Source organism: Triturus cristatus, chromosome 7 (assembly GCF_964204655.1).
Source record: "Triturus cristatus chromosome 7, aTriCri1.1, whole genome shotgun sequence".
Lineage (NCBI taxonomy): Eukaryota > Metazoa > Chordata > Amphibia > Caudata > Salamandridae > Triturus > Triturus cristatus.
Window position 1 is genome coordinate 194396434 of NC_140590.1, and position 25157 is coordinate 194421590.

Genomic DNA, 25157 nt, shown 5'->3' on the forward strand with positions numbered 1-25157 from the left:
GCAGCATCTGCTATGAGGCCTCAGGAGAACCTCTGGTACCCCCCAATCATCCATACCCATGTGCCAGGCACCACATGTGAATAGCACACCGTCCATGGATGTTTGCAAACATCAATTTTACCAATGCTGCTTGTGCTGCGGCCCTCTTCCGGCAGCACAAGCTGCAATGGAAAAATTCATGTTTGTGATGGCCTCACGGGCGGTCGCATCCTACTTTGTCAGATGGAACCACCGACTAATAGCCGGTCGATTTCCATTCTGAGACGATGCCGGTCGGACTCACATCCAATCAGCATCGTAATCGGGGCCTAAGTGTCTGGTCACCACTTGGTGCAAATACTGTTAAATTATATATGCAACTTGTTGTTTTTTTGTCCATTCACAAATTGTGAAATTGTGTGTAATTTGAGTTTCACAATTTAACTAAGACAAAAAGCAAATAGAAAGTGGGAAATAGGTAAATAGTCAGATTGCTATACAATTATAGCATACCTACATTTTCAAACTCAATGCATCAAAGAAGGTCTCTGTTATGCTTGTATAACAAATTGCAAATGGTTTGCGATTTGCATTTATATAACAGGCCTATAACTTTCAGCAATGATTTTGCTGCCCCTCTTATGATTAATGTTTTGTCATCCCATTGGTTCTTTGGATTCAGTGCTTTAAATTGAAACATTATTGTAGGAGATCCAAAAGTCATTTTTGTAACCTTACACATTTCATTTATTTACTTGTTGCCTGACTAAAAATATCTTGGAAAGAGAATTGTCATGGAACACAGTAAATCCTGTCTTTAAATTCTTTCTACACTTCTCTTCCAAATGTTGTAAACAAGGTAGACTCTGTCCCACCAGTTTCACTTATGATTACCTTAACTCTGGCAACATATGATTACAGATCAAGATATCCATGCTGAAATTGAACAATTTTTTCTTCAGCATCATATTTCTGATCACAGCAATCAAAGGTTTCCTCAAAGAATTATAGAAAGGCTGCATAATTATCCAATAATAGACTGCCTTCTGACCCTAAATGATTGGCCAAGGCCAAGGATTCCTAGTAGCACTGCATATAATAAATTCTACATTTGCTTCATCCGTAAAGTATTTATGAAATAGATATTTAGAAACTACATCAAATTTCAACTCAACTAAACCTGAAAATGTTGAGTTTATAGTTCCTTTCAGAAGTTCTGTCAGGTGTTGTAAACAGGATGAATTCTCTGTTTAATTCTGACCCTGTAGTGTCAGTTTATCACACCCATTAGATGTACTTGACCTTGATCTAAATTAATCTTGAACAACCAATTACTGGTGGCATGTCACCATTTGTACTAAGGTAAATGATTTTCCTCTACTGCTTAAAATATAGTCAGCTAATCTAATGGCAAATATGCTTGGCAGATATTTGTTAATTGCATGGTTTTCACTGAAAAATAAGATCAGATCAGGGGCATGGCTTGACTCAACATGGTGTTAGACGTGTTTCCCTTGAGCTCTGGACTACGAGGCCTTTCCTGCCACAATCCACTCAACAGGGCCAAAACCCTACTTATCTAGTTACAGACTGGTGGCCTGAGCACTCCTGTGGCCTCTGGGGACCTTATCGCCAGTGGGAGAGTCAGCCTGGTGCTGTGGCCCTGCTGTAGGGTACAAGTGTACACAGCACTGCCACCATCTTAACTGGGTCCCAGACCCATGGAAACCACAGCTCTTTACAGCTTAGAGCCCAGAGGGTGCATAGGCACCGGGGACTCAGAGTTGGAGAGTGGAAGATATCTTCTTGCCCTCTGGTCAACAAGAGGTGGAGGGGGCTGGGTATTAGCTGCGTACCACCTTGCAGGCAACCCAGATCTGGCAACTCACCGTGAAGGCCCAAATCTGGCTGAGACCCTGAGCTGTGCTGCGTTATGCCCTGTGGCAGACACAAGCGCTCCCTAATCTTGACAGCCCTTGGAGGTGATGCTGCACGGAATGGGGCCTGTCTGGCACTTGTGGTGGTGCATGGTCAGAAAGATGTGGGCCCTGCTACTGTGAAAAAGGCCCTGCTGAGTACACGGGGAGCTAGGGGTCCTGGATCTGCTGTGCAAACTGTCACCAACCCCTAGTGCCTAACACAGAGCTGTGCGCTGGGAGCTGGGCCCTGGTGCTGGGATCTGTGGTTAACCTGAGACTGAATCCCGGTCCTTACTGGGAAGGAGCACAGGGTTTGAAGGTCTGTGGGGGAATAAATGACTACCATCCACCAAAGTGATCTTCTGCAGTTTCCCTCAACCCCCGCCCAGAGATCAGGCAGGAGTGGCCCCTTAGCTGAGCCTGCATCCCCCAGTAGTAGAGGAGACTACAACCGACCCTCCAGCAGTAATGCTGTGACGGCTTGGGGCCATATCATGTTTCTCTCTGTAGCATTCCACAAGATGTGAGAGATTGTGTATGATGAAGGACTTTGCCCCACCCACTAATGCTCCGGCTACCGCCCACATTCTCACCAGGTCCAAGGTGCAGCATGCTGGCCTATGCTTTAGAGACTGCTACAAAGGGTTGTTAACGCAGCAAGTGTGTTCTGTGCTTCAGGAAAGGAATACCTCTAGACTTCCAAGACTCACCCCTATACCTCACTGGGTCTGGGTATGCCCCTAGCTGCCAGGATCTACACCATCACATATGACAAGAGGCAGTCCTATAACCTCATTGAAACTACAGGGACAGTAGAGCCTGACAACTTTGGAGCTGCTGCCTTAGACACATATTCCCCTCTTGGCGCTACCTGTTAGGCCCTGCATCCCTTGGCAAAGTAAGGGGTGAGGCTGGAACCACACCCTGGAGTTCTCTAGGCAGCAATATCGAAGAGCTACTGCCCTGTATCTTTGGCACATATTTAATAGCCAGCCCATAGGTGAAGGACATGCATTCTGCCTTAGCCCAGCAATATATATCATCACCCTTCAATACATGCTCACAGCTTCTTGCTCCTACCTCTTTGTCTGTGGTGATAATCCATCTGGAGTTGATATGGTGGAGCCCTTGGTCAGATGTGTAGCCCCCCTGACTCTCTACTGGTGCCTTGCAATGCCCGTGGCAGTACCATTAGAGCTACATCTTGAGCCATGACCAAGGAAGGCTCTGTTACCTCACTGCGGCAAAAAGCAAATCTGTTGACAGTGGATTCCTCCCTCTGAGGCTGCTGCATCAGCAACCCTAACTCAAGCTTACAAGGACATTTGCCTCCAATAATTTTGAGCGGAGATCGGCTCCCTTGATACTGAATTCAAATCATGCATCCGTTAAATAAAATGCAATGCTGATGGGCTTGGCGATCAAATTAGTAACATGGAACAAATGTTGGTTTCCCGCAAAGAAGATCCAAGAGAGTTTCTGGTGAGGGATGGTGAGCTTTGAAGACCAGCATATCAACCTCCAACAGAAGCGCATGAATCAGGTATTGCATTCGATGGAACAATATCTGTATCACTGGCATTCTGAAAGGTATGGAGGTCTCTGATATTGTGTCATACACTGCAGACCTCCTGTATGTCATCCGGGAGGATCCAGATATCTCCCTTTCAATGCTGGACAGGTTGCATAGAGTAACAGGAACACTGAGGCATCCGTATTCTCCTCCTGAAATCCTCACATGGGTGCATTCCTTTGCGAGAAGGAGGCCATCCTGCAAGCCTCACTTAAGAAGGCCGATCTGGTATACAAAGGACATACAATGCAACAGTTTCAAGATGTTGCACCTTCCACCTTGTTCTGCAAGTAGAGCTTCTGCCTCATCACCAATAGGCTTCAGGAACTGAATATTTGCAATCAGTGGGAACATCTCTTCACTATCAACTTTGACTGTTAGGGCAAACACAGACTCATGTGGTCACTGAAAAAAGTCCAGCACCTTCTAAGCATCCCACCAGCCTCTGCGGGGTCAGCCTATCAACCCCCAGCTCGCCAGCCCGACAAGTGCCTTCCGTCGAATACAGTATATTCCAGAAATGCCTCTAAACACAGCAGGGACCTACAGTTTAGTGAAAATTAGAAAGACATTATCCAGCATCTCTGTAATCTGGAAGCACCCTCTATTCCCCCCCTTCGACATTGGAATCAGTTTGATCTGCTGTGCTTTCCTTCACCTCTCTGCACAGCACGATTGGCGGTTCCTTTCATCACCCCACATCAATCGTCCATATGCTGGCTTGGAGCATAGCTGACAGATTGCCCTCCCTGCTCTCCCATGAGCCTTGGTGTTGGACTACTGGACGGCTACCTCCTGACCAAGCAGTGTGCTGCACTCATCGATACACATCGCCTCCTTCTTCCCATTCATATAGACAACAACCCCTAAAGTGCGACCCTGTGCTACGCTGTTGGCCCTGATGGCCATGGACCATGGACCTTGAACTTGCAGTTGCTGTTGGACCATTCCTCTGATCCAGACTTTTGGGGAGTGACTTCATCTGTCTGGCTGGTATTGCCAAGAGCTGGCCCCTTTCAATTCTGGATCTACTGTTTTGTCCCGGTTGTCCTGGCTGTTAGTACTGTTTTGCCTAATGTGCACATTTCTCTGTCTCAGTTGTATGACGCCCTGAGCTCACTTTCCGTCTCCTGTTTCCTATACTCAATTAACTATACACCCCACTCTGCCCCACTCACTTTTTTCCTTCCAATAATTTTCCTATGTCAGGCTGCTTACACAAGCTGGGTACCCTTGCCCAACCTATAATCATCACCAATGACCTAATCCCCGGTGTTAAATTTGTACCCAAAAAAGGAAACAGGTGTGTAGGCTTCTCCTCCAACAGAATGGCAAAATGATTTTCTTGCGAGTACCTCCTCCGCCAGGGCAACTCACACATAGCATACGCTGTCTACCTCATTTGTCACTAGGCCTATGCAACCACTAAGACAGCAGGGGTGCCAATTCTCTGTTTGACCTCTTTATTCTCCAAGATTCTGCGGGTGGTCCGAGATGGGGGGGCTGATTCCTGGACCTTAATCTTCAGCATGGTTGACACCCCCTCACTCTTCTAAATCTATATACACCCAACCAGACACAAGATTCTTTCCTTAGGTCTGTGCTCAAGGATAAACTGTCTCAGGAGGAGGAAGATATGGGGCTGGATGGGGACTTTAATTTGGTATGAGACCCACTCTGGATAACAGCACAGCCCTGTTTCAGGTAACTGGTGCCATGTCAGCAGCTCTTAAGCACAGTATTGCTGATGTGGGCCTTGTAGATGCATGGAGAAACCCCTACCTTGACACTAGGGACTTTTCATTCTTTTCCCATTTCCATCAGTCATATTCACGCATTAACTATTTCATCTTCACCTATTTCTTATTGTAATATCTAGACACATTGCTCATCAAGTAAATCTCGATCTCGGGCCACGCACACATAGAACTGACTTGGAATAGAATGGAGGACGTAAATCGCTTCTCCCACAATGGTGATTTCCCCTGCAACTTCTACAAGACCTGGTAGATTTTGAAGAAATCCGACCTGAGATAACAAACTGTTCTGAGACTAACACCCACCCAGACATCTCGGCACACTCCCTCTGGGACAGATTTAAAGTCACTTTCAGGGGCTTTATCGCAACTGTCTCAACGCCCGGTTGAAAGAAGCCAAGCTGGTTTAAATGGGTTTGGCTGTTGTTATCAAGGACTTGGAATGCCTGAATCATGCCAACCTACCCCAACGCAATAAGTGTCTCATGGCTCTCTTAAGGTGTCAGCTTAGGGCAGAGTGCAATAACAATGCAGAATGGGACCTCCTTGCTCTCAAACAAAATTAATATGAGGGTGGTAAAAAGGTGAGAAACCTCTTGGCCGAAAACTGTGGCAGCAACAAGCTTGTGCACACATCCCGGAATCCAGACGAAGCTGGGTGATTGGGCAACTTCTAAAATGGCCAAACAGTAGGCATTTACCAGGCCCTTTATGCTAGCAATGAGGCCTTTCTAGATGTCAATGGCAATTATCTTGTGGGTTGTAAATGGGACTCACTTGACACTCCACATGCTGCGTGAAGCCCCCATTACTTTGGAGGAGCTTCGGCGTGCCTTGAAGAGCCTTCCCCTTGGTAAAATCCCAGGTCCTGATGGTTTGCTACTAGCCTTTTATTGTAAATTCCCTCTGCAATTGCAGGAGAATTTGCTGGTTCTATCAAACAACTTCACGACTTCTTCAGAGGCAGAGATCTCAGTTTATCCCGAAGCCAGGCAATGACCACTAGCTCTGTGCCTCTTGCCGTCCTATAGCACTTATAAACACCAATGCAAAACGGTATGCTTATATAATTGGCTGGAGCTCTACCTCCCAGGTCTTATAGACCCAGACCATGTTGGCTTTAAACACAACAAACAGGAGAAGATAATCTTTGCCGTTTGACCGACTTAGTGGAGAAGTCTTGCCACCATGCTATCTGGCAAGGCTTTTGGCAGGGTTAGGTGGTCCTTCTTAAAGGCTGTACTCCAGTAGGCAGGACTGGGCCCTGCAATGATGGACAGGATCATGGCTCCCTTCACCTTCCCAACTGCAAGAATTCAGGCCAATGGAGGTCTATGTCAAACCATGCACTTACGGAAAGGCACCAAACAGGACTGCCCCCTCGCAACTCTCGGGAGTCATCATTCGGCTAACCGAGAATATAGGACAGATACGCTTTGGGGGACGCACTCATAATATTGCCCTGTTTGTTGACTATATTCTCCTGACTCGCACTCAGCCAGTGAAATCCCTCACAATGTGTGTGCTTACTCTCCATGCCTCTGAGGCTTCAAGATGAATTTGTCCAAGTCTCAGGCACTAAACTTGACTCTCCCTCCTATGGGCCTTTTGGCACTTCTATACCTTACACCCATCCAATAAGCACATTGATCCATTCAATACCTGGTCCTCCAGCTTACCTAAACATTGGCCACCTAGACAATGACCAACTGACCATAAATCTGTCTTAGAGGTCCTCCACTGCTGGAAACCCCCACACTGGGCTGTTCAAGTTCAGTAAAGATGTCTCTCCTTCCAAAAATACTCTACCTCTTTCATAGTTTACCTACACGGATCTCCTTGATGAGATACTGTGCCTTCAAGGGGATATTTGCTCCTTACTTTGGGAGAGGTGACGCCCTTGCTTCTCAAACAGAGTGCTGATGCTCCCTTGGGACAGGGAGGACCGGGGTGCCCTAATCTCCATAAATATTACTGGACAGCACACCTCTGCTTTGTCTCAGAGTGGGTTGTATGAGAAAGCAATAAGCATTGGTTTCATATCTACCGGGCTGTGGCTTGTGGACCCCTCTGGGACTTAGCATGGCTCCCGACACACACAAGACCATAAAGACCCTATATTGCCATCCCTACTAAAATGGTCCTGGAAATATGGGACAAAGCTGCAGTGAAATGAGGCCTGACCACTTTCCACTCGCCCATCACCCCTCTGGCACATAATCCAGACTTTACTTCCACTCTGCAGCCACACTCCTATAGTCACAGGAGGTAGGGGGACTGTCACACACTTTGGGATGACTTTGATGGTGATTCCCTGAAGACATTTGATCAGTGTTGACAGGAGTTATGTCTCCCTGAGTCCACTAGACCACAATATCATTTACAGTGCAACTGGGCTCTCTCCTTACCCAAGGCACAGGGGGCTACTCGCCAACTGAGAGCTTTTGAGACCCTAGTTTGGTCATTTGATGAGACCCGTGGACTCATCTTGCACACATACCAGGCCCTCCAACAATTCACCCCATCTGCCTACATCCTTATCAATCACAAAGGCACATAGACATTGGGGAAGGCTTATCTACAAAACAATGGGAACAACTCTGGCGCGACATCCTGTGGATTTCTATAAGCTTAGCCCAGCACAAGACAGCATACAAAGTATTGACTCACTCATATCTCAGCTTTGCACTATATTTCTCAACTGCTCCACTTTGCTGGCTCTGCAATTCAGTACCAGGAGACAATTTACACAATATGGTCGTCTTGCCCAAGCATCACCACCTTTTGGAAAGACATTCTTGGCCAAATTAGGAGGAACTATACGTTCCGCTCTTTTAGATTCCTACCCAACAACCATTCCTGGTATCTGACCCCTAAACATGCAGGCCATGACGCATGCTGAATGGCACTTAATCACCAACATATTTGGGGCTGCCAAGCAACTGATAGCCCTACATTGGAAGAAACCTTCTTCTCGACCTATATCCCAATGATTGATGTGCCTGTAGCAAGTCTTTGATATAAAATGGTGTTTTCATAAAATAACACGGAGAGTAGGATCACGCGCATTTGGCAGCACCCACATACAATACTTTTCCCATTTGGAATTTATTTATTTATAAAGTTTTGTATAGCGCAAACATGACCCTAGTGGGTATTAGAGTGATTTCCAATAGTATAATTGAACATCTAACATGATCACATGTATAAAGGGAAGTAAAAAGCCTTGAGCATACATAACTTCATACACTTGTTCTCAAAGATAGTCATCAAGGAAAGGCCAGGCATCATAAAAGAGTTACAGGTATGGATACAATAAATATGCACAGAGAGATAGATTAGTGTAAAAACTTGTTCATCAGAATTGATTTTACATCTTTTTTTTATGAGGCAGTAGATGAAATTAGGCGAACATTCAAAGGCAAAGAGTTCCATATCTTTGGTGCGACACTTGAGAAAGCTCTGTTTCCAGTTTTCTTTTTATGGAAGTGCTGCGGTTTCAGTGTGCAGGGTTCTCGCACTTTGCAATTGTCTGCAATTCCCCCAATCTTTCTAGTTATTGTCATGCATGCAATCTTTAGTTGAATTCTTGCCTGTGAAGAGGGCCAGTTCAGGGATTTAATGGCAGGGGAGATGTGTTTGTTTTGTACCGGAGACAAGTCTGGAATCAGCATTGAGGGAGGCTCTTAGAGGCGCCAGTTTGTATCTAGGTAGGCCACATATAGTGGCACTACCGTAGTCCAATCTGGGCAACATAGGAGCTTGAACCGCACGCTTGAATTCCTCCTGTTGGAGGACATGTTTATGTTTCTATAGTATGCTCATCTGATAATTTGCTCCTTTGGTGTTCATTCTGATGTGATCCTGCATATTCATGTGTTTGACTAATGTAATTCCCAAGGATCTAACAGCATCTATGATGTGTGAAGAATAGTTGAGTGCGGTAAGATGTTTCATTCAGAGATCAATGTTGGGAATGTTGTTAGGAGGAGATGTGAATAGGTATTCGGTTTTCGCGGCATTGAGCATAAGATGATTGTCAGTGAACCAAATATAAGCAATTTGTAGAATAGAGTTGAGGGATACAATGTCACCTGGGGAAGAGATTTTGAAATACAATTGCGTGTCAGCAGCATACATGTGATAATGAATGTTAGCAGATTTTAAGGAACGTGCTAGTGTTCCAAGAATGAATTACAGAGAATAGGTGAGAGAGTGTGTATCCCTGTGCAACACCCAGTGTGACTGCGGAAGGCTTCAATAGAAATTGGTTCATCTTGACCCTTTGGGATCTGTTGTGGAGGAATGAGGTAAACCATTGCAATACGACTGCTGATATGCCCATCCTTCGTTCAAATAGTTTCAGTAAATTTGTTCACCAGGCTGGGTGGAGTGTGGTAAGATGAACGGGATAGCCAGGAGTAGTTCCTTTGCTGATTCAAGTTCATTCTTGATATTTGTAGTTTTCTCCAGGAAGAATGCAGCCAGGTCTTCACAGTTTGAGAGAGGGATGGCTCTGATACATTGATTGATTGTTGTTTGATGATTTCAAAAAGTTTTTTGGGTCGGTTTTTTGCTTGGTCAAGTTGAGTTTTAAAAAGTTAGCTTTCAATTTTCTTATTCTTCTGTTTTATGTGTTCCTTGCTGATTTTAAGCTTTTTAGGAGTGTCAAGGAGAGAGAGGATATCCAAGCTCTTTAAGTGTTTCTAAGTTCAAGTTGTCATTGAACCAGGGCTTGGATACTTTAGTGGATATATTATTTAGTTGAAGAGGCAAACGAGTCAAGAACTTCCAAAATGGTAGTGTGATAGAAGTCTGTGAGGTCATGGATATCATCCATGTCAACCTGAGGGTTCAAAGTGATCTTAAAGTGGTTGTCTAAATCATTGAGGTTATGTCTAGTAGATTTATTTTCCATTGTTGTATTTTCTTCAGTTGTGCTCTCTTCTGGGCCATCTGAGCCACCGTTAGCTCGATTAGGAAGGTGATTCAGTAATGGTTGGTCCAATCACAGGGGATAATGGATTCCAATGTGATGTTATCTGTCTTTGAGATTATAAGATCCAAAGTCTCGCCCTTGATGTGAGTCTGGCTGTCGCAGATTTGGGTGAACTCATGGTCTGATATAAAAGACTTCAAGCTGTTCACTGCCTGGTCCTTCAGGTCATTCCAGTGTAGGTTAAAGTCTCAAAGGAAAATCTCGAAAACTTGAGAGTTATCATTGGTTGTGATGATCTCCATGTTTTGTTCAATGAACAGCAGATTGTAACCAAGAGGGAGATAGAAGGCATGTAGCTTACAACTGAGCTTATTATTGCTAGTGATGTTGATGCCCAGATATTCACTTTCAGGCAGGATGATTGTTTCTGCCTGCGACACTGCAAGAGTGTTGCGGTATATGCAAGCTTTTCCCCCACCAGATTGCTTGGGGATATCTAGTTGAATAATCTTATGACTAGGGGGAACTAGTAGGTCTATGATAGGGTGAGATGATCTGTTTAACCAAGTTTCTGTGAGGAAAGCAATGTCAAAATTGTGTGTAAGGATGAGATTATAAATATCATCCGGAATACTCCTGTTGGAATACTCCTGCCTTACTCCACATAGACTGAAAGCAATCCATCTCTTCAACTGAGCTCTCACTCCTAGTCTAAACCCCTGGCCACATCCCCCTCCCCCTTGCTCTACTACTTGGGCCTTTTAGGAATATTTGAGTGTAAAAGATGGTTGTTTTCACCTAGAATGACACATTTCTATTTCAAGCATGTTTTTGTTTTTTCTTTCTGTTTCTGTTAAAGGTGTTGGGGAGGTTCTAACTATGCTGAAATGGTATTCTCCCATTTTTCCTATACTGCCTGTTACCCTTACTACTATAGGTGATGTAAGCAACTGATTGCACTGTCTTTGGTGCTGTTTGTCATCATAATGTAATGGAATGTTGTTGCCTCGTTGCACTTCAGGTGTAATGGCCGTTTGTGTTGTCTCTGTACCAGAACATCATCAATTAAGAGATGTTTAGTAAAAAATAAATACAATCATACCAAGGGCACCAAACTGTTTAAACACAACACTACAAGCAATTGAAGAGACCTGTTCACAGAAAAAACTGAATCAAACACTTTAAGGTTAGGCGTTTTGCTATGCTAATGCATTTGGATCTATTGTTATCATTTTCACTCTCTGAAGATGATTATTTTTTAGAAGTTAAGAAACTATTCTATTTTGTACAAAAGACTCATGGCATCCTAATTTCCAGTTCTCCAGAGAAAAGAAAAAAATAGCAAGAGAAGAGGCGAACAGACATGGAGGAAATAATCCATTTTATCAAAAGGTTGAGCACGTCTGAATCTTCCTATTTCTGCACAAGCCTCTAATCTTTGCCTTAAGTTCTCTAGTTAACAGGCTAGTCAATCCTACATTACTAATAGTTTGGGAAAGAAGGTGGTTGGGATTGGGAACACTACTATTCAATACATACCAAAAATATAATCTAGAAGGCCTAATTTACTTCATCCCGAGGAACCAGAACTTTCTAAGAGGGAATACAGTATTCCCTTTTCAAATGTTGCCTCCTACATGGAGGATTTGGTGGGTGACTATCACAACATAGCTGGGAACGTAGGAAACATTTTCTCTTTGCATTGTTACAGTCTCAATTTGAATATGATAAGACTTGTGTTCTAGAAAGACGTATGTTTGTTCACCACTGTCGTGCTAGAATGCTGCAATCATGGTGCTGAGCTTTTCTGAGTCCTCAGGCAGGGCATTTCCCCTACTGTGGCATGCTGGAATCACCCAACCCTAACTGAATATATTCAGACTTATGACATTGTGTCAAACAATTTCACATGCTGAATTTGAAATCTTATTAATTTTTTTTGTCACAAAATACATGAAATATGGCACAGAGGGAGTAGCAGTGGCTTGTTTCAGCGCCCACTATTTAGGTATGGCTTGACAACTTTACCTGTGTGAGAGTTCTCGTCTGTATAATACATGAAGAATAGACTTGAAGTCAGCCCCATTTATCCTCCTAATTGTTTCAGGCAGAGTTTCAAAACTTTGTAAGTCACATCTTTAATTTGATCTTAGATTAGCTATATGGAGTCCTGAAAAAGTAACATGCAATCCCATACTAAAGAGAAACAAGCATTTGCAATGCAATAGGTCTCGCATTAATGATAGTTTGAGGTATTGGTGTTGCAGATAATAATGCAGCACCAATAGCTCATACTTTCAGTAATGTGAGACCTAGTGCATTGCAGATGATTGCATAGTGAGCCAGGAACCAGCATTGTATGTCCCAGTGCAGTACCACAAGCTGCTCCTAGAGCTCCTTAGTGAGCAAGGCACCAGCACTGCATGTCTAGGTGCAGTACCGCCAGCTGTTCCTAGAGGTCCTTAGTGAGCAAGGCACCAGCACTGCATGTCTAGGTGCAGCACCTCAAGCTGCTCCTAGAGGTCTCCAGTGAGCATCATAAACTTTGAAGATATGGTAAATCCACCCTACCCATAATGCATAGCATGCAAGACAGTACCACAAGTACATTCAAATAGCTTTGTCCATATACAATTAGTAGCTTTGAAAGGTGACAAAAGAATAATATTAATTCCGGATTAGGTTACGTTGTACTCTATGTGGAGCTGGTGAAGAATAAATTATAGCAGGTTGAATATAAATGTGAGATGTCGTAGATGCAGTACTGCAAGCTGCTCCTAGAGGTCCCTAGTGAGCAAGGTACCAGCACTGCCTGTAGTGTAAGCTGCTCCTAGAGGTCCCTAGTGAGCATCACAAACATTTGGTCACATATGGTACTCCCATAATGCATTGCAGGCAAGACAGTACCGCAAGTACATTCAAATAGCTCTGTCCATATACAATTTATAGCTTTGAAATGTGACAAAACAATTATTATATTAATTCCAGATTAGGTTTTACTCTATGTGGAGCTGATGAAGGAAATTTATAGCAGGTTGAATATAAATGTGAGATGTGTAGGTGCAGTACTGCAAGCTGCGCCGAGCGGAACCTAGGGAGCATCATAAACTTTGAAGATATGGTAAATCTACCCTACCCATAATGCATTGCATGCAAGACAGTATCACAGTAAATTGAATATATACAATTAGTAGCGTTTAAATGTGACAAAATAATTATTATATTAATCCTGGATTAGGTTGTACTCTATGTGGAGCTAATGAAGGGAAATTCATTAAAGGTCTAACATAGTTGACTAGGTGCAGTACCACAATCTGCGGCTAGAGGTCCCTAGTGAGCATCAAACTAAGGGTCACATATGGTTCTCCCCTAATGGATTGCATGCAAGACATAACCACAATTACATTCAAATAGCTATGTCCATATGCACAATTAATAGCTATGAAATGTGACACAACAAATATTATATTAATTCTGATTAGGTTTGCAAATTGTAAAGTAGCTTTTGTATATTACAAAAATGAATCTTGAAAACCAAGTGATTTTGTTAGTTCAGTGGGTTTACCATCGCAAAATCTTTTACTTTCGGCCTACTGTATGGTTTGAAATTAGAACATACATTTTGACAATTTTGATGTGGATGTCCATGTACAAAGAAAGGCTGTGGAAAGATGCATTTCTCTCTTCAGTTGCATCTAGGAAGCTGGGTCAAAAATATTTAACATCAATGTACCATATGTGTTACATTTACTGTTATTAATGATGTCATATGCTCATAACAATAAAGAGCTCTTATGGGATTCCAGTAATCCTGAATTTGGAAGAGATGTTGCTGCTAATGTCTCTATGATTTGAAATTTGAATTCATTCAGAAATATTTTGGCTATGAATGTGCAATTTTTATGGATATTTTGGAGACAGTTACACCAACAGTAGAGAAAAACACAACTCACACAGTAAATGTTTCTTTTTTTTTTTTAAATCAGGCCCTAGTAGTTTGTGTCCATTGCCAGACATGTATTTATTTCCATGTTCAGTTCATGGAATGAGCCAGCTTAAAACATGGAATAATACTTTGAAACACCCCACCAGGTCTACAGAAGAACACAAGTAGGGTTGTGTTGTTGCAATTGTTGTTGTCTTGATGGTTTTCAATGTTTTCATATGTGTTGCAATAACGTTTATTATCTTCTTCCACAGAATGCCCTGAGCACCAACATTTTTCAGATTGTGGGGCTGGATGTCAACAAAGCTGTGAACATCGAAATGAGATGGAGCCATGTAACAAGATGTGCGTCCCCGGCTGTGTCTGTGATGACAATTACATTCTTGAACATGAGGGTTCTCACAACTGTGTCCTGGAACATGATTGTGAATCCTGTCCAGAAAATACTTATTTCAGTCGCTGTAATAAGCAATGCCAGAGAACCTGCAAGAACTACAAACAAGAACACATTGCCTGCACCTTTATATGTGCTCCCGGGTGTGTTTGTGCGAAAGGATTTGTCTTGCATAATGACAAGTGTATTCCCGAAAGTGAGTGTGAGTAGACAATATTCCTACAGAGAGCTCGGTTAGGGAAAGAAGGGAGCACATTACCCCTGATGTTTTATGTTTTTGAAAGCCAAAGCCAATATGCACATCTAGCGCTCTATGCTTCACGTTCATGTAGTCTCTCTAGCAGCTTCTTCTGCACATATAACTCCCTGGAGCTGGTCCGACCACTACCGCCATATTGGGAATCGTCAGAGTCTGGCCCAAATTATGAGTGTCAGTCCTTTGAACGGGGTGCACAGAGTTACAGGCAAGGGTGTTGGAAATACAAAGTGTGGTGTACTCCTGGTTAAGAATTGCTATGCAATATCCATACAATGGGAACTCAGTATTTACAGCAGAGATTATGACATGATTCTTGTTATTTTCCCTTGTTAGATTTTATTATGATTTTCTTGGTGAAATCTGTAATGGGAAAATTGTGGTACTGTAGGAAAAAGCACACAATACCTCATCTGGTAATAGCCACACTGCCCACAATGCTGATTCCTGTGCAAACTTTGGATAGGTGGCCATGAGCAATGTTTAAACATTTCAACAGAATAGAGATTGCTCCCTCTGTCATCTCCAGGCACCAAGAACTGTTGCTAGCAATCCAGATGTACTGCAGGGGGTTCCCTGCTAATAGTTTGCACCAATAGTGTTTTAATTGCTATTTGTTCTAATCAAGATACTTGAATGGAATTTGCCTTTTATACTGACAGTTCGATTAATGTGAACCAATACCATGCCAACTTTGACTCAACATTTCTCCCTGCCCCCAATTTGGTTTGAGCCCCGATAAAAGTGTATTATTATCTTTAAAGTTGTTTATGTTTCAATGTGTTCTTCCAAACTCGATCCCATTCACTATTCTAACAATTTTATTGTACAGCTAAATTATGTGAATGCATTATATTTAAAATAATTGCATATCAACTTTCTGAAATATTGGTAACAGTAGACAAATATGAGTTACAGACAAGAAACTGGTAATGGCCTCTACACCCAGCTAAAGGGGGCATCAAGATTTACAAGACTAACTTTAGGGGCCAAATGTACAACAGCTTTTAGTGATCAAAAGCTGATAATCAGGCTGTTTGCGGCCGCTAAATCGGCTGTCAGCATGTACCAACCATATTTTGCGATTCAGTAACCTATTACTGACTTGCAAAATAGGGTTTGTGAGTTGGTATTCGGGTGGGGCCTATGAAAGGCATCCCCTCCTAATAGCCAGACACATGGTCATGTATGATTGTTTTGCGACTGGAATGCGGTCGCAAAACATTCATGTATTACTGATTCAGTGAAAGAGGTGGTAACCCATTTGTGAGCAGGAAGGGGTCCCCAAGACACCCCTTCCCCTTTGTAAATATCGGCACCAACATTTTTGAAGAGCCAGCAGTGGTCCCAGAGACCACTGCCTACTCTTAAAAAATGAAAAGTTAGCTTCTATTTATTTATTTTTTAAATGCATCCCGTTTTAATTTGAGTAAAACGGGCTGCATTTGAAAAAAAATGCTCCTTTAAAAATCAATCCCAGGCATGGTGATCTGCTGACCCCAGCTGCCCCATCCCTGTAACTACATGCCATTCTTAATGGGTCTCAAATTGTGACCTGCCTCATGAATACTGATGAGGCAGGTAAATTGTGACCCCATTGGGAATCTCAAAATGTGTCCGAGACACATTAGTGCATTTTATTATGCGAGTCCCTAATTGTAATTCACAAAAAATCATAATTGGGGGCTCCCAAAATAAAATGGTCGTACATCTGGCCCTATCGTACACTTCATTTTGAGAATCTCTACTTGCGAGTCTCAAAAAAATCGCAAATAGGTACTCACAAAATGTAAGGTCGTACATCTAGCTCTAGGTAACCATACAAACTTAACAATCCTGTTCACTCACGAATCCCTCCTAATGAGAAGAGAATACCAAAATCCACATTATTCCACTTTTGAATGTTCAAATGGAATGGGTTTATCAGAATTTGTAAACATTTGATCTGCTTCAAAGCACTAACATAAATAAAGATTGCATATTAATCAAGATGTCTAAAATGTTTTTGTTGTAATGTTTCCCAGATTTAAATGAGCTTCTTGCAGCAATCAATAAAATATGGTTTGTCCAGAACCGGCAGAGAAATCGGTCAGGAATTATGCAGGGGATATCATTACATCAGCAAAAATAGAATTGGTCTCGTCATTTTCTATATGTTGCAGTGAAAAGGGGCACTGGGTGCACCAATGACACACACCCCAACTCTCCTGATTGGAGTTCATGTTTAATTATTACTGTTGTTTGGAAAAGTGTGTTTATGACATTCAGGGCGTTAGTTATGAGTTCTTTGCCATAGGGCAACGCAGCAGTCTTTCCTGATGCACTGCCCCATTACAAATAAAAAGGACAGGAATGCACTGTATATGTTAGATATGGCGCATTCCTGTCCTTTTCCCCTGCGCTGGTGCTCAATGGGCTGCCATGGGCCAACTCTGGCACCTTTGCACCATGGTGCATGGGTGTCTGTGTTGAGGAGATGATTATTTTGGTGCAGAAAGGTTTCCCTTCCTGCACAAAAACTATCATAAGAGGCTTTTTCCTCTTTCCATGTGTGCTGCCAAATGTAGCACACAGAGAAAGAGGAAACATGAAGAGAAATAAAGATATATCTCCTCGTTGTGCCTCCCTTACACAATAAGTTTTTGGCACTGCCTCAGACTTATGATTTGTCGTAAATATGGGTCAGTGTCATAAAGCCATGGATGTTGCAGGGAATGCCCCCAGCCTCACATATGTGAGTCATTCCATTCATACTAAGTAAGAGGATCTCAAGGTTATGCATGACATAGGGCATTTAACCATTGAGCACGGGCAAAGTCAAGTGAGAGCACTCCCTGGGACAGGGTGCGAGATGGTCCTCTCAACCATATGGTTCACTCATGAGCCTCCTTAGAGGTAACTGGCGGTGTGGCAGCTGCTCACCTGGGGGGAAAGAGGGAGGAGGCAAGAAGGGGGAAGGGCAGCTTGGCGCCCTGATAAAGCCTGAAGAAAAGTGAACCTACTGGGAATTAGTTGGCTAAGGCTGAGCAGGGTGGCAGCAGCGTAGAAATATGCAGGCCTTTGGAGAGTAACTTCAAGGACTTGTCAGTAGATGTGGTGGGCATGTAGGGAGGCATGGTAACATAGAGCTGACACCTTGGGTCCCTAAGTATGCAGCCTCCACAATGAGAGCAACCCACTCAATATCAGTAGTGTCTCCAAGGTTTGCCCATATTAAAAGCTATGAGTCCCAAGGGAGACCCTGTGTCACAACCAACAGTAGGGGAGTGGGGAGATGGTGGACCGTAATAAACATGAAGCAGGTAAAGCAAGCATTGCAACTCCAGCATTCATGCAATTCCTCCATCAGACCTTTGTACCCATATCAACATTGCAAAGGATGTAAACCAAGAGTCCAGGTTATTCTAATACAAAGCATCCGATCTCTCCAGGACAGTCCATTGCAGGTCAGACTGTTACAGGGACTTCAGGGGTGAGTGTGATTTATCCTGCAGTTTAGGGCATTTCCCCATCTGATTCAGTTTTACGCCAGACACCCATTGTCACATTATTTCTTCCAGACATCACTGTTTGTTTGACTGGGAGGCAGTGGAACCATCTTGAAATTGAGATGTTGTGTCACTGGAGGCTCACTGGTGGGGAGACATCCATCTCTGGGCCATCGTGAGAACCTAGCTAGCTTTCTAACTGTCCAGGGTCATCAAATTCTTGTGGCTTATGTTGATGTATTGAAGTTGGAGTCACTTACTGTGGGCCTGCCATTTGGACTGATATCACTCTATTTTGTTGAAAATAGAAAGTTTATAAAAAAAATAAAAAGATTCTTGGGTCTTACCGTGATGGCCAGTGTGGTGGCAGGATCCAGTTGCCCATAACACAGGTCAAATTTCTTAAGACAGGATTGAAGGGTTGGGAATCTCTTCCTGCATTGCAAACTCTCCTGATAAAAGTCCTGAATGATGATGATTTCCAGCTCCCCGTGGTCGAGTGGGCTATGGCGCTTGGCTTCCTGAATTATTTGCTGGTGCCTCAGGAAGCAGGCTATAACCTGCTGGGGTCTGTTGTTAATCTGTTGCCGGCTTGTTCTGAGTCTTTGGGCTCTTTGGAATTCCAGAGAGGAATCTAATTGGAGCTTGGCAATTTCCAGGGTAAAGCACGTCATCAACCGCAGCATGCCTGATCCTTCCAATAGCTCTGTATCCTCGGGAAGCAGAGGTTATCTCTGTGGTTAAAGTCCTCCGGCTCCATAACATTGCACTGGTGGAACAAGTGGTCCTTCTCCCAGTATGGAGGCCACTATTTTATGCTTCACCTGCTGCAGCCTGTCCTGTGTCTGCTGCATGTGTGTGTGGAAGGAGGAGAGCTCAGAGTAAATCAGGAAGATATCCAATGCTATTTTTGCCGTCATGGTTTTCACAATAGTCACAGAAAGCCGGAGAGTGGTCAGTTTCTTTAGAATAGTGCCCGGTGCGGAGTCTGTTGGGGTCTGTTTTTCCCCATCCATGTTGATGCGTGCCACAGCTTTCACAGACAGTAGCTGCCTACTGGGTTTGAACATGAGGGCACGTATGGCAGGTGAGGGTAGCCTGAACGTGAGGATGATGCATTAGATGCTGAGGAATGCCCGAGCACCAACCGTGCCTGGCCCTGGCAGGAGCCGTGCCTGGCCCTGGCAGTATGAGGGTAGTAGTCCCCTGGCAAGGTTTAGAATAGGATGTCTGAGCACGGTAGGACAAGAATAACACCATATGAGGGGATATCTTCTGCCTGGGAGGGAGGCAGCACAGCCCCAATCACCATGATATTTCTGCCCACCCCCATAATTTGTTTTTTTATCTATTGTTTGACTGTTGTCTTGCTCTTGTTTCAGTCACCCTGAATAGCCCTTTACTGCTCAGCCTTGCTACCCCGAGAGTCAAATATGAAAACGATTTACTTTGTCCTGCTTTCAAAATCATAGTAGGGTGAACTCTAGGACACCATTGGAAAATGACCCTAACAACCATTGCTGAGTCCCAGAAGTCCCTGTCTGAGCGGTGACCCCCTCATACAGGGTCTGACAGCTTTAGTGGTACAAGAGAATGATTCACCTCCATTAGAAAAGCCCTTCTTTTGCCTGAGCACCCTTTACAAACTGTTGCTTTTGATTTGTGGACACTCTTTGCTTGGACCATGCTGACGAGGCCCCAGTATATGTGCTTTGGTCCCTACAATATTATTGAAGTGGTTAAAAATCCTAATTGGCGCATTTAACTTACCTATAAATCCCTGGCATGTCACAATGCTCGTAAAGTTCCTCTGGTCTTACACGACAAATCAGATGTCCACCTTCATGCACCACCAAGTCCACTTACTATTATCGCACAGACTATGGAGTTGCCAGGAAAGGGAAACAGTGTGGGGGATGGAGCAGCTGGGAGGGATTTATGTAAAAGAAAGTAGACAATATTTTTTTCTTGATCTCCCTTCCCTTTCCTTCTTATGCATAGTATGTACTAAATACTTGTAATCGCCTGCCAAGGGAACTTGTGATGGGTCTTAACAGGAGCAAGTGCGCTGATATGAAAGAATGAGCGTTTAGGTGATGAACAAAGGACAGGGTTAGTTTATTGTATTCATCTTTTCTAAACAAGAAGACAACCATATTCGTTGGTACATACCACAAGCTATTCCTTCATTGCCATGGGGTTTCGATCATTGTTAGCTTCTGTAACTGAGGATAACTGCAAACTGGTTTGGACATTAGCAGTTGACTCATAATGGTTCTGCCTAAATCTCTCTTAAGTGATTGGCCCAATCTCTAAACACAGCTGGAGGAATTTCCAGGGTTTAGCATAGGACTGCAGCCCCCAATGGCACCGGTGAAAATCCAGGAGTGCCCGCTGGCAGCAGGAGGATTCTCAATGCCAAGTGCTTGTGGTTTTGGGCGGGGCTCTCCTTACACCAGAGCCTCTCCCATGATGGCTGCTGCTCGAGGCTGCTGGGATTGGAAGTCCCAATAAACAAGCATATCCCTCCTGGTACATATAACAGTTTCTGGGAATACACAAAAGGAAGAACATTAACAAAGGCTTTATAGTACCTTTGCTTCGCATATGTGGTCAATAGTTAGTTTGGAAGCAGAAGGGACTCTACATCACTTCTGTTTGTCATGTTTGGTTAATAGTTGGTACACTACTCACAGGATATTCTTAGCCTTTGTCAACTGTTGTACACTGTACACAACAAATGCAATGAAAGCATCTTAGCCTGCAATTACCACCAGCACCTGCTCTATGCAACTTGCAACAAAGTTTATGTTGCCGCTCGGCCATGAGGCCTTACAGACGTGGAAGAGGTGTGGTGCCACGGCCAGGGCGACTGACTCTGGAATCTGAATGTCACGGTTCGATCCCCGGCGGTAGTTAAGCCCAGCACCATGTGACTCTGGGCAATAGCTTGCTTAATCTTCCCGACAGCCCCCAGCGCCTAGAGACCCTTACGGGTGATTGTTCGCGCTTTATAAATGTGGATTATTATTATTATTACAGACGTGGCTGGCGACCATGAAACGTATGCTGTGTGCTCAGGGCCTGTAAGTTAAATTACACTAGTGGACTACAGCACCTATTGTGCCACCCGTAGAGTGGCAGTTCAAGCATGTCTTCAGTCCTGCCCTTGCACATGAGTGTGTAGTTTTAAAACTGGCAAAATAATTTATAAACCTTTTTCAGGCCTAAACCCGCTTTTTTAAAACTTGTACGTTGCCCCTAAGGCAGGTACTAAATGTCATTCGGAAGGATGGATGGATGGTATTTAAAATGTAGGGCACATGTAATTATGTTTTGGTTGTCCTGGTAGTGAAACATTTCCGAAGCCGTTTTTCACTGTGGGAAGTCTGGCTCTCTCATTGAAAAGCACTGAGTTAGAACCCGGGCCGGGTAGGCAAAGCCGGACCCGATAGGGGCCCGGGCAAAACGCCGTCCGGGGGCGGCGCCCCTCCCCCGGCCAACCCCCTCAGGGATTTGAATAAGGGCTAGGCCGACGGGGGCCAGGATTGGCCCCAAAGGCGTGAGCGAGCCCCCCCCAATCAGGGGTCGCGCTCAAGGGCCAGGGGGGGGAATAAAAGGGGGGTCACCGGGCTGGTGATCACAAATCCCCCCCCCCGGGCCAAGGGCTGCTGTTCATAGCGCGGGATGCGGGACAGCGGGGCAGCAAGCCAGATGCAGTGGTGGTCCACTTGGGCGGGAATGACTTGGCAGCAATGGGGCGAAAGGCACTCTTGGAAGACATGCAGAAGGGCCTCACAGCATTAGCAAGAATGACACGCCCCGCGGACATATTTTTTCAGAAATCATCGTGCGGAGCACCTGGCGGGGGGCAATCGACCTGGGGGCGGTGGAAAAGTCTAGGAAGAAACTCAATATCACCATGGCAAAAGTATGTAAGGCGAATGGCTGGGGTTTCGTACGGCATGGGTTCATAAACTTAAGATCCCCGGGGTATCACAGCGAAGACGGAGTTCACCTCACAGGGGTGGGGATGGATATGTTCCTGCTGAACATCGTGGGGGTTCTGGAGCAGAGGGGTTTCCTATGACAGTCGGGGGTAGGAGTCGGCTAGGGGGGAGCTCCCTCTGATCGAGAAACCATAGGGAGCGTGGCGGAGCTAGACAGACTAAATTAACAAAAGAAAGGGGAGAACCCAGTAGAAGATAGATGAGAAGCTCTTGCAATGCCTTGGGGATGCCGCACGGCAGGGGCACTGAGGGAGCCAAAAGGGCGGCACGCCGCCAACAAGGATTAGAGACAATGCTCTCCCCATGACCCTTGGGATGCCTCACGGCAGGGGCTCAGAAGGAGACAAAAACAAAGGACCCAGTCACAAGCAATTAAAGTAGATACACAAGAAAGGCCCTTGGGATGCCAGCCGGCAGGGGCCTCTGGGAGAAGGGAGGGCCCATGTAAGGTCACAGGGCGAGCGGGACGGCACTTGCGGCCCGGACAGGTCCAAACGGAGACCCGCCCAATCGGTAGCAAGCTGAAGCCTAAACCCGGAAGCAGGAAACGCAGAAAGGGTTCCCTCCCCTCCCAGTTGATTGATAAAGCTGGGGCAAGAATAACCATGCAATATGTACATGACCATGAACAATGCGTTACAATTGTATAAAGTTTTGTGATATGAATAAACTGCGACCTTTTCAGGCACCCAACAGAAGTTGTCAGTGGTGATTTGAGGTAGCAGAGCATAGCAGGAGGGTACGAGGGGGGGGGAAAGCAGGGAGGGGAGATCCGCCGCCTGGATGGGGTTACATTATAACCCCTTATAATCCATGACTTCACTTTTGGAATAGCTCGAATCTAGTGGCCTGATACTAGTGGCAGGAAACCTGTTTCATAACTGGTTTGTAGGGGGAGTTCATCATTCTCCTGTGATACACTCCAGGGATGTGCACAGAGCTCCATATAAGGGAAGAAAGGTTTTGGCACATAGTTTATAGGTAGAGAGGGGCACTGTGTGATAGCTCACAGTAAAACAAACAGGAAGTGCTGCAAGAGTAGGTGGGTAATTCTAGGAACTTCAAATTGTATTCATGAAGCACTCCAATCATCCCCTAGGGCATATCCCGGCACTGGAACAAGGTTTATAAAGCTCCATGCACTAAAATCCCAGTATGGGAAATAGCCAAGTCTTCAACCTCTTCCAAAAAAAAAGAGGTCAGAGGTAAGGCAAAGATCAAGGGGCAGAGTTCCACGGAGAGACTGCCAGATGTTTGAAAGAGTGGCCACCCATTCTGGCTTTTCTAATACGCTTGGCCACTCACCAAAGTTAGTTTTGCTGAACAAGCTGCTCACATTGGCTTATAAGGAGTGACTCAGTCACGCAAAATGGCTGGCTCACAGCCGCGGAACGTGTAGGGCGTGTTAGTGGGGCAGTGACGTGGCACAGAGGAGGGGCAGGGTGGGGGGTTGCAAAATGCGGCATACGGCCGATTTCTGGTAAGTTACAAAGAAAAATAATAAAACAAATTTCGTTGAGCGCGCTGCATCGCATTTGGCGATGCAGCGCACGCAATGAATGTGTTCGTAACTTACCTGAAATCGGCCGTATGCCGCATTTTTCAACCCCCCACCCTGCCCCTCCTCTGTGCCACGTCACCGCCCCACTAACACGCCCTACACGATCCGCGGCTGCTGGCTCAGTGTCATGGAGAGCCTTATGAACATGACATACTAGCTTGAATTTGGCACTCTTATGTACAGGAAGCCAAAGAAGTGAGTTCAAGCAGGCACAAGCCGAACAACTTTGCATATTATTACAAATAAGTCAGGCTGCCGCATTCTGAATAAATTGCAGTCAAGTGAATAGAAAGTTGGCCTTTCCTAGGTGCAAAGAATTACCATATGCCAGCCTGTTCATAATTAATTTTTGAGTGAATATCCCTCGCCATTTCACCAGAATCCAAATGAAAAGCTAACACAGCAAGCGGAGTAGACTAAAGCATTTTCCACATATTGCATTTACCTGGTCTTGCATAGAAAGAGTGTCATCAATTAAGTACCTCAGATTCTAAGCTACCTTCTCTGGTTTAGAGTAGTTTAAGGGAACAAGAAAAACCCAAACATCCATGTGAACGTGGGTATCAAGTGCACACTTGGAACAGGCATGCACGTGGAACTCATTTAAAGAACACTATAATACAACAGGAGAATACTTATTTAATCAATCAGGGCTGGAGACTGCTCAGTAAGACATTCTGTTGCAAATTAAATCTCAGTAAAAATGTATTTGAAAGTCAACCAGTGTTTATATCAAATTTAATTCATCCGAATTTTATTTGATTTCCAAAAATCATAATGAAATGCACAAAACAGTTGAAAATAACACAGTCAGGTGAGTGATGAGAGTGTCAAGAATTCCTGTCATACGAGGGGAGGAAAACGGTAACCAGCGAAAACGGACTACATCTCCCAGGATGCTTAGCGGTTGAGAGGTTATGTAAACAGGAGAGCTGTTACATAACTCAAGGGAAACACGCCCTTATGTAAACAGGAGAGCTGTTACATAACTCAAGGGAAACACGCCCTTATGTAAACAGGAGAGCTGTTACATAACTCAAGGGAAACACGCCCTTATGTAAACAGGAGAGCTGTTACATAACTCAAGGAAAACACGCCCTATAAAGGGAGGAACCGGGAGGTACAAGGCTGTCGGATATTGTGTTTACACCGACGTACCTGCTTCGTGAAGAGCAGTGTTCCGGAGTGGTGCTCCAGTAAGGCAAGAACGGAGGTAGGTCGAGTCGTTACTCCCTGGGCCGTGTCTTGCCCCATCGTCACCTGTGAAGGACCCGGAAGCTCTACCGGTCAACCATTGAGCTTCGCTTTTTGACTCGGCTGAGTCCAAGCGCAGTG

General features: G+C 44.5%; 1 protein-coding gene across 1 annotated transcript in view; it reads left to right on the plus strand.

Moving 5' to 3' along the window:
* The window catches only part of LOC146809199 (uncharacterized), a 67926-nt gene extending 51174 nt beyond the window's left edge, over nucleotides 1–16752 (plus strand). The window contains exon 6 of the mRNA XM_085614842.1: nucleotides 14368–16752. Coding sequence (XP_085470968.1) covers nucleotides 14368–14717 — 350 coding nt within the window. The 3' untranslated portion in view covers nucleotides 14718–16752. The remainder of the gene's footprint in view (nucleotides 1–14367) is intronic.
* The last annotated feature ends 8405 nt before the right edge of the window (nucleotides 16753–25157 follow it).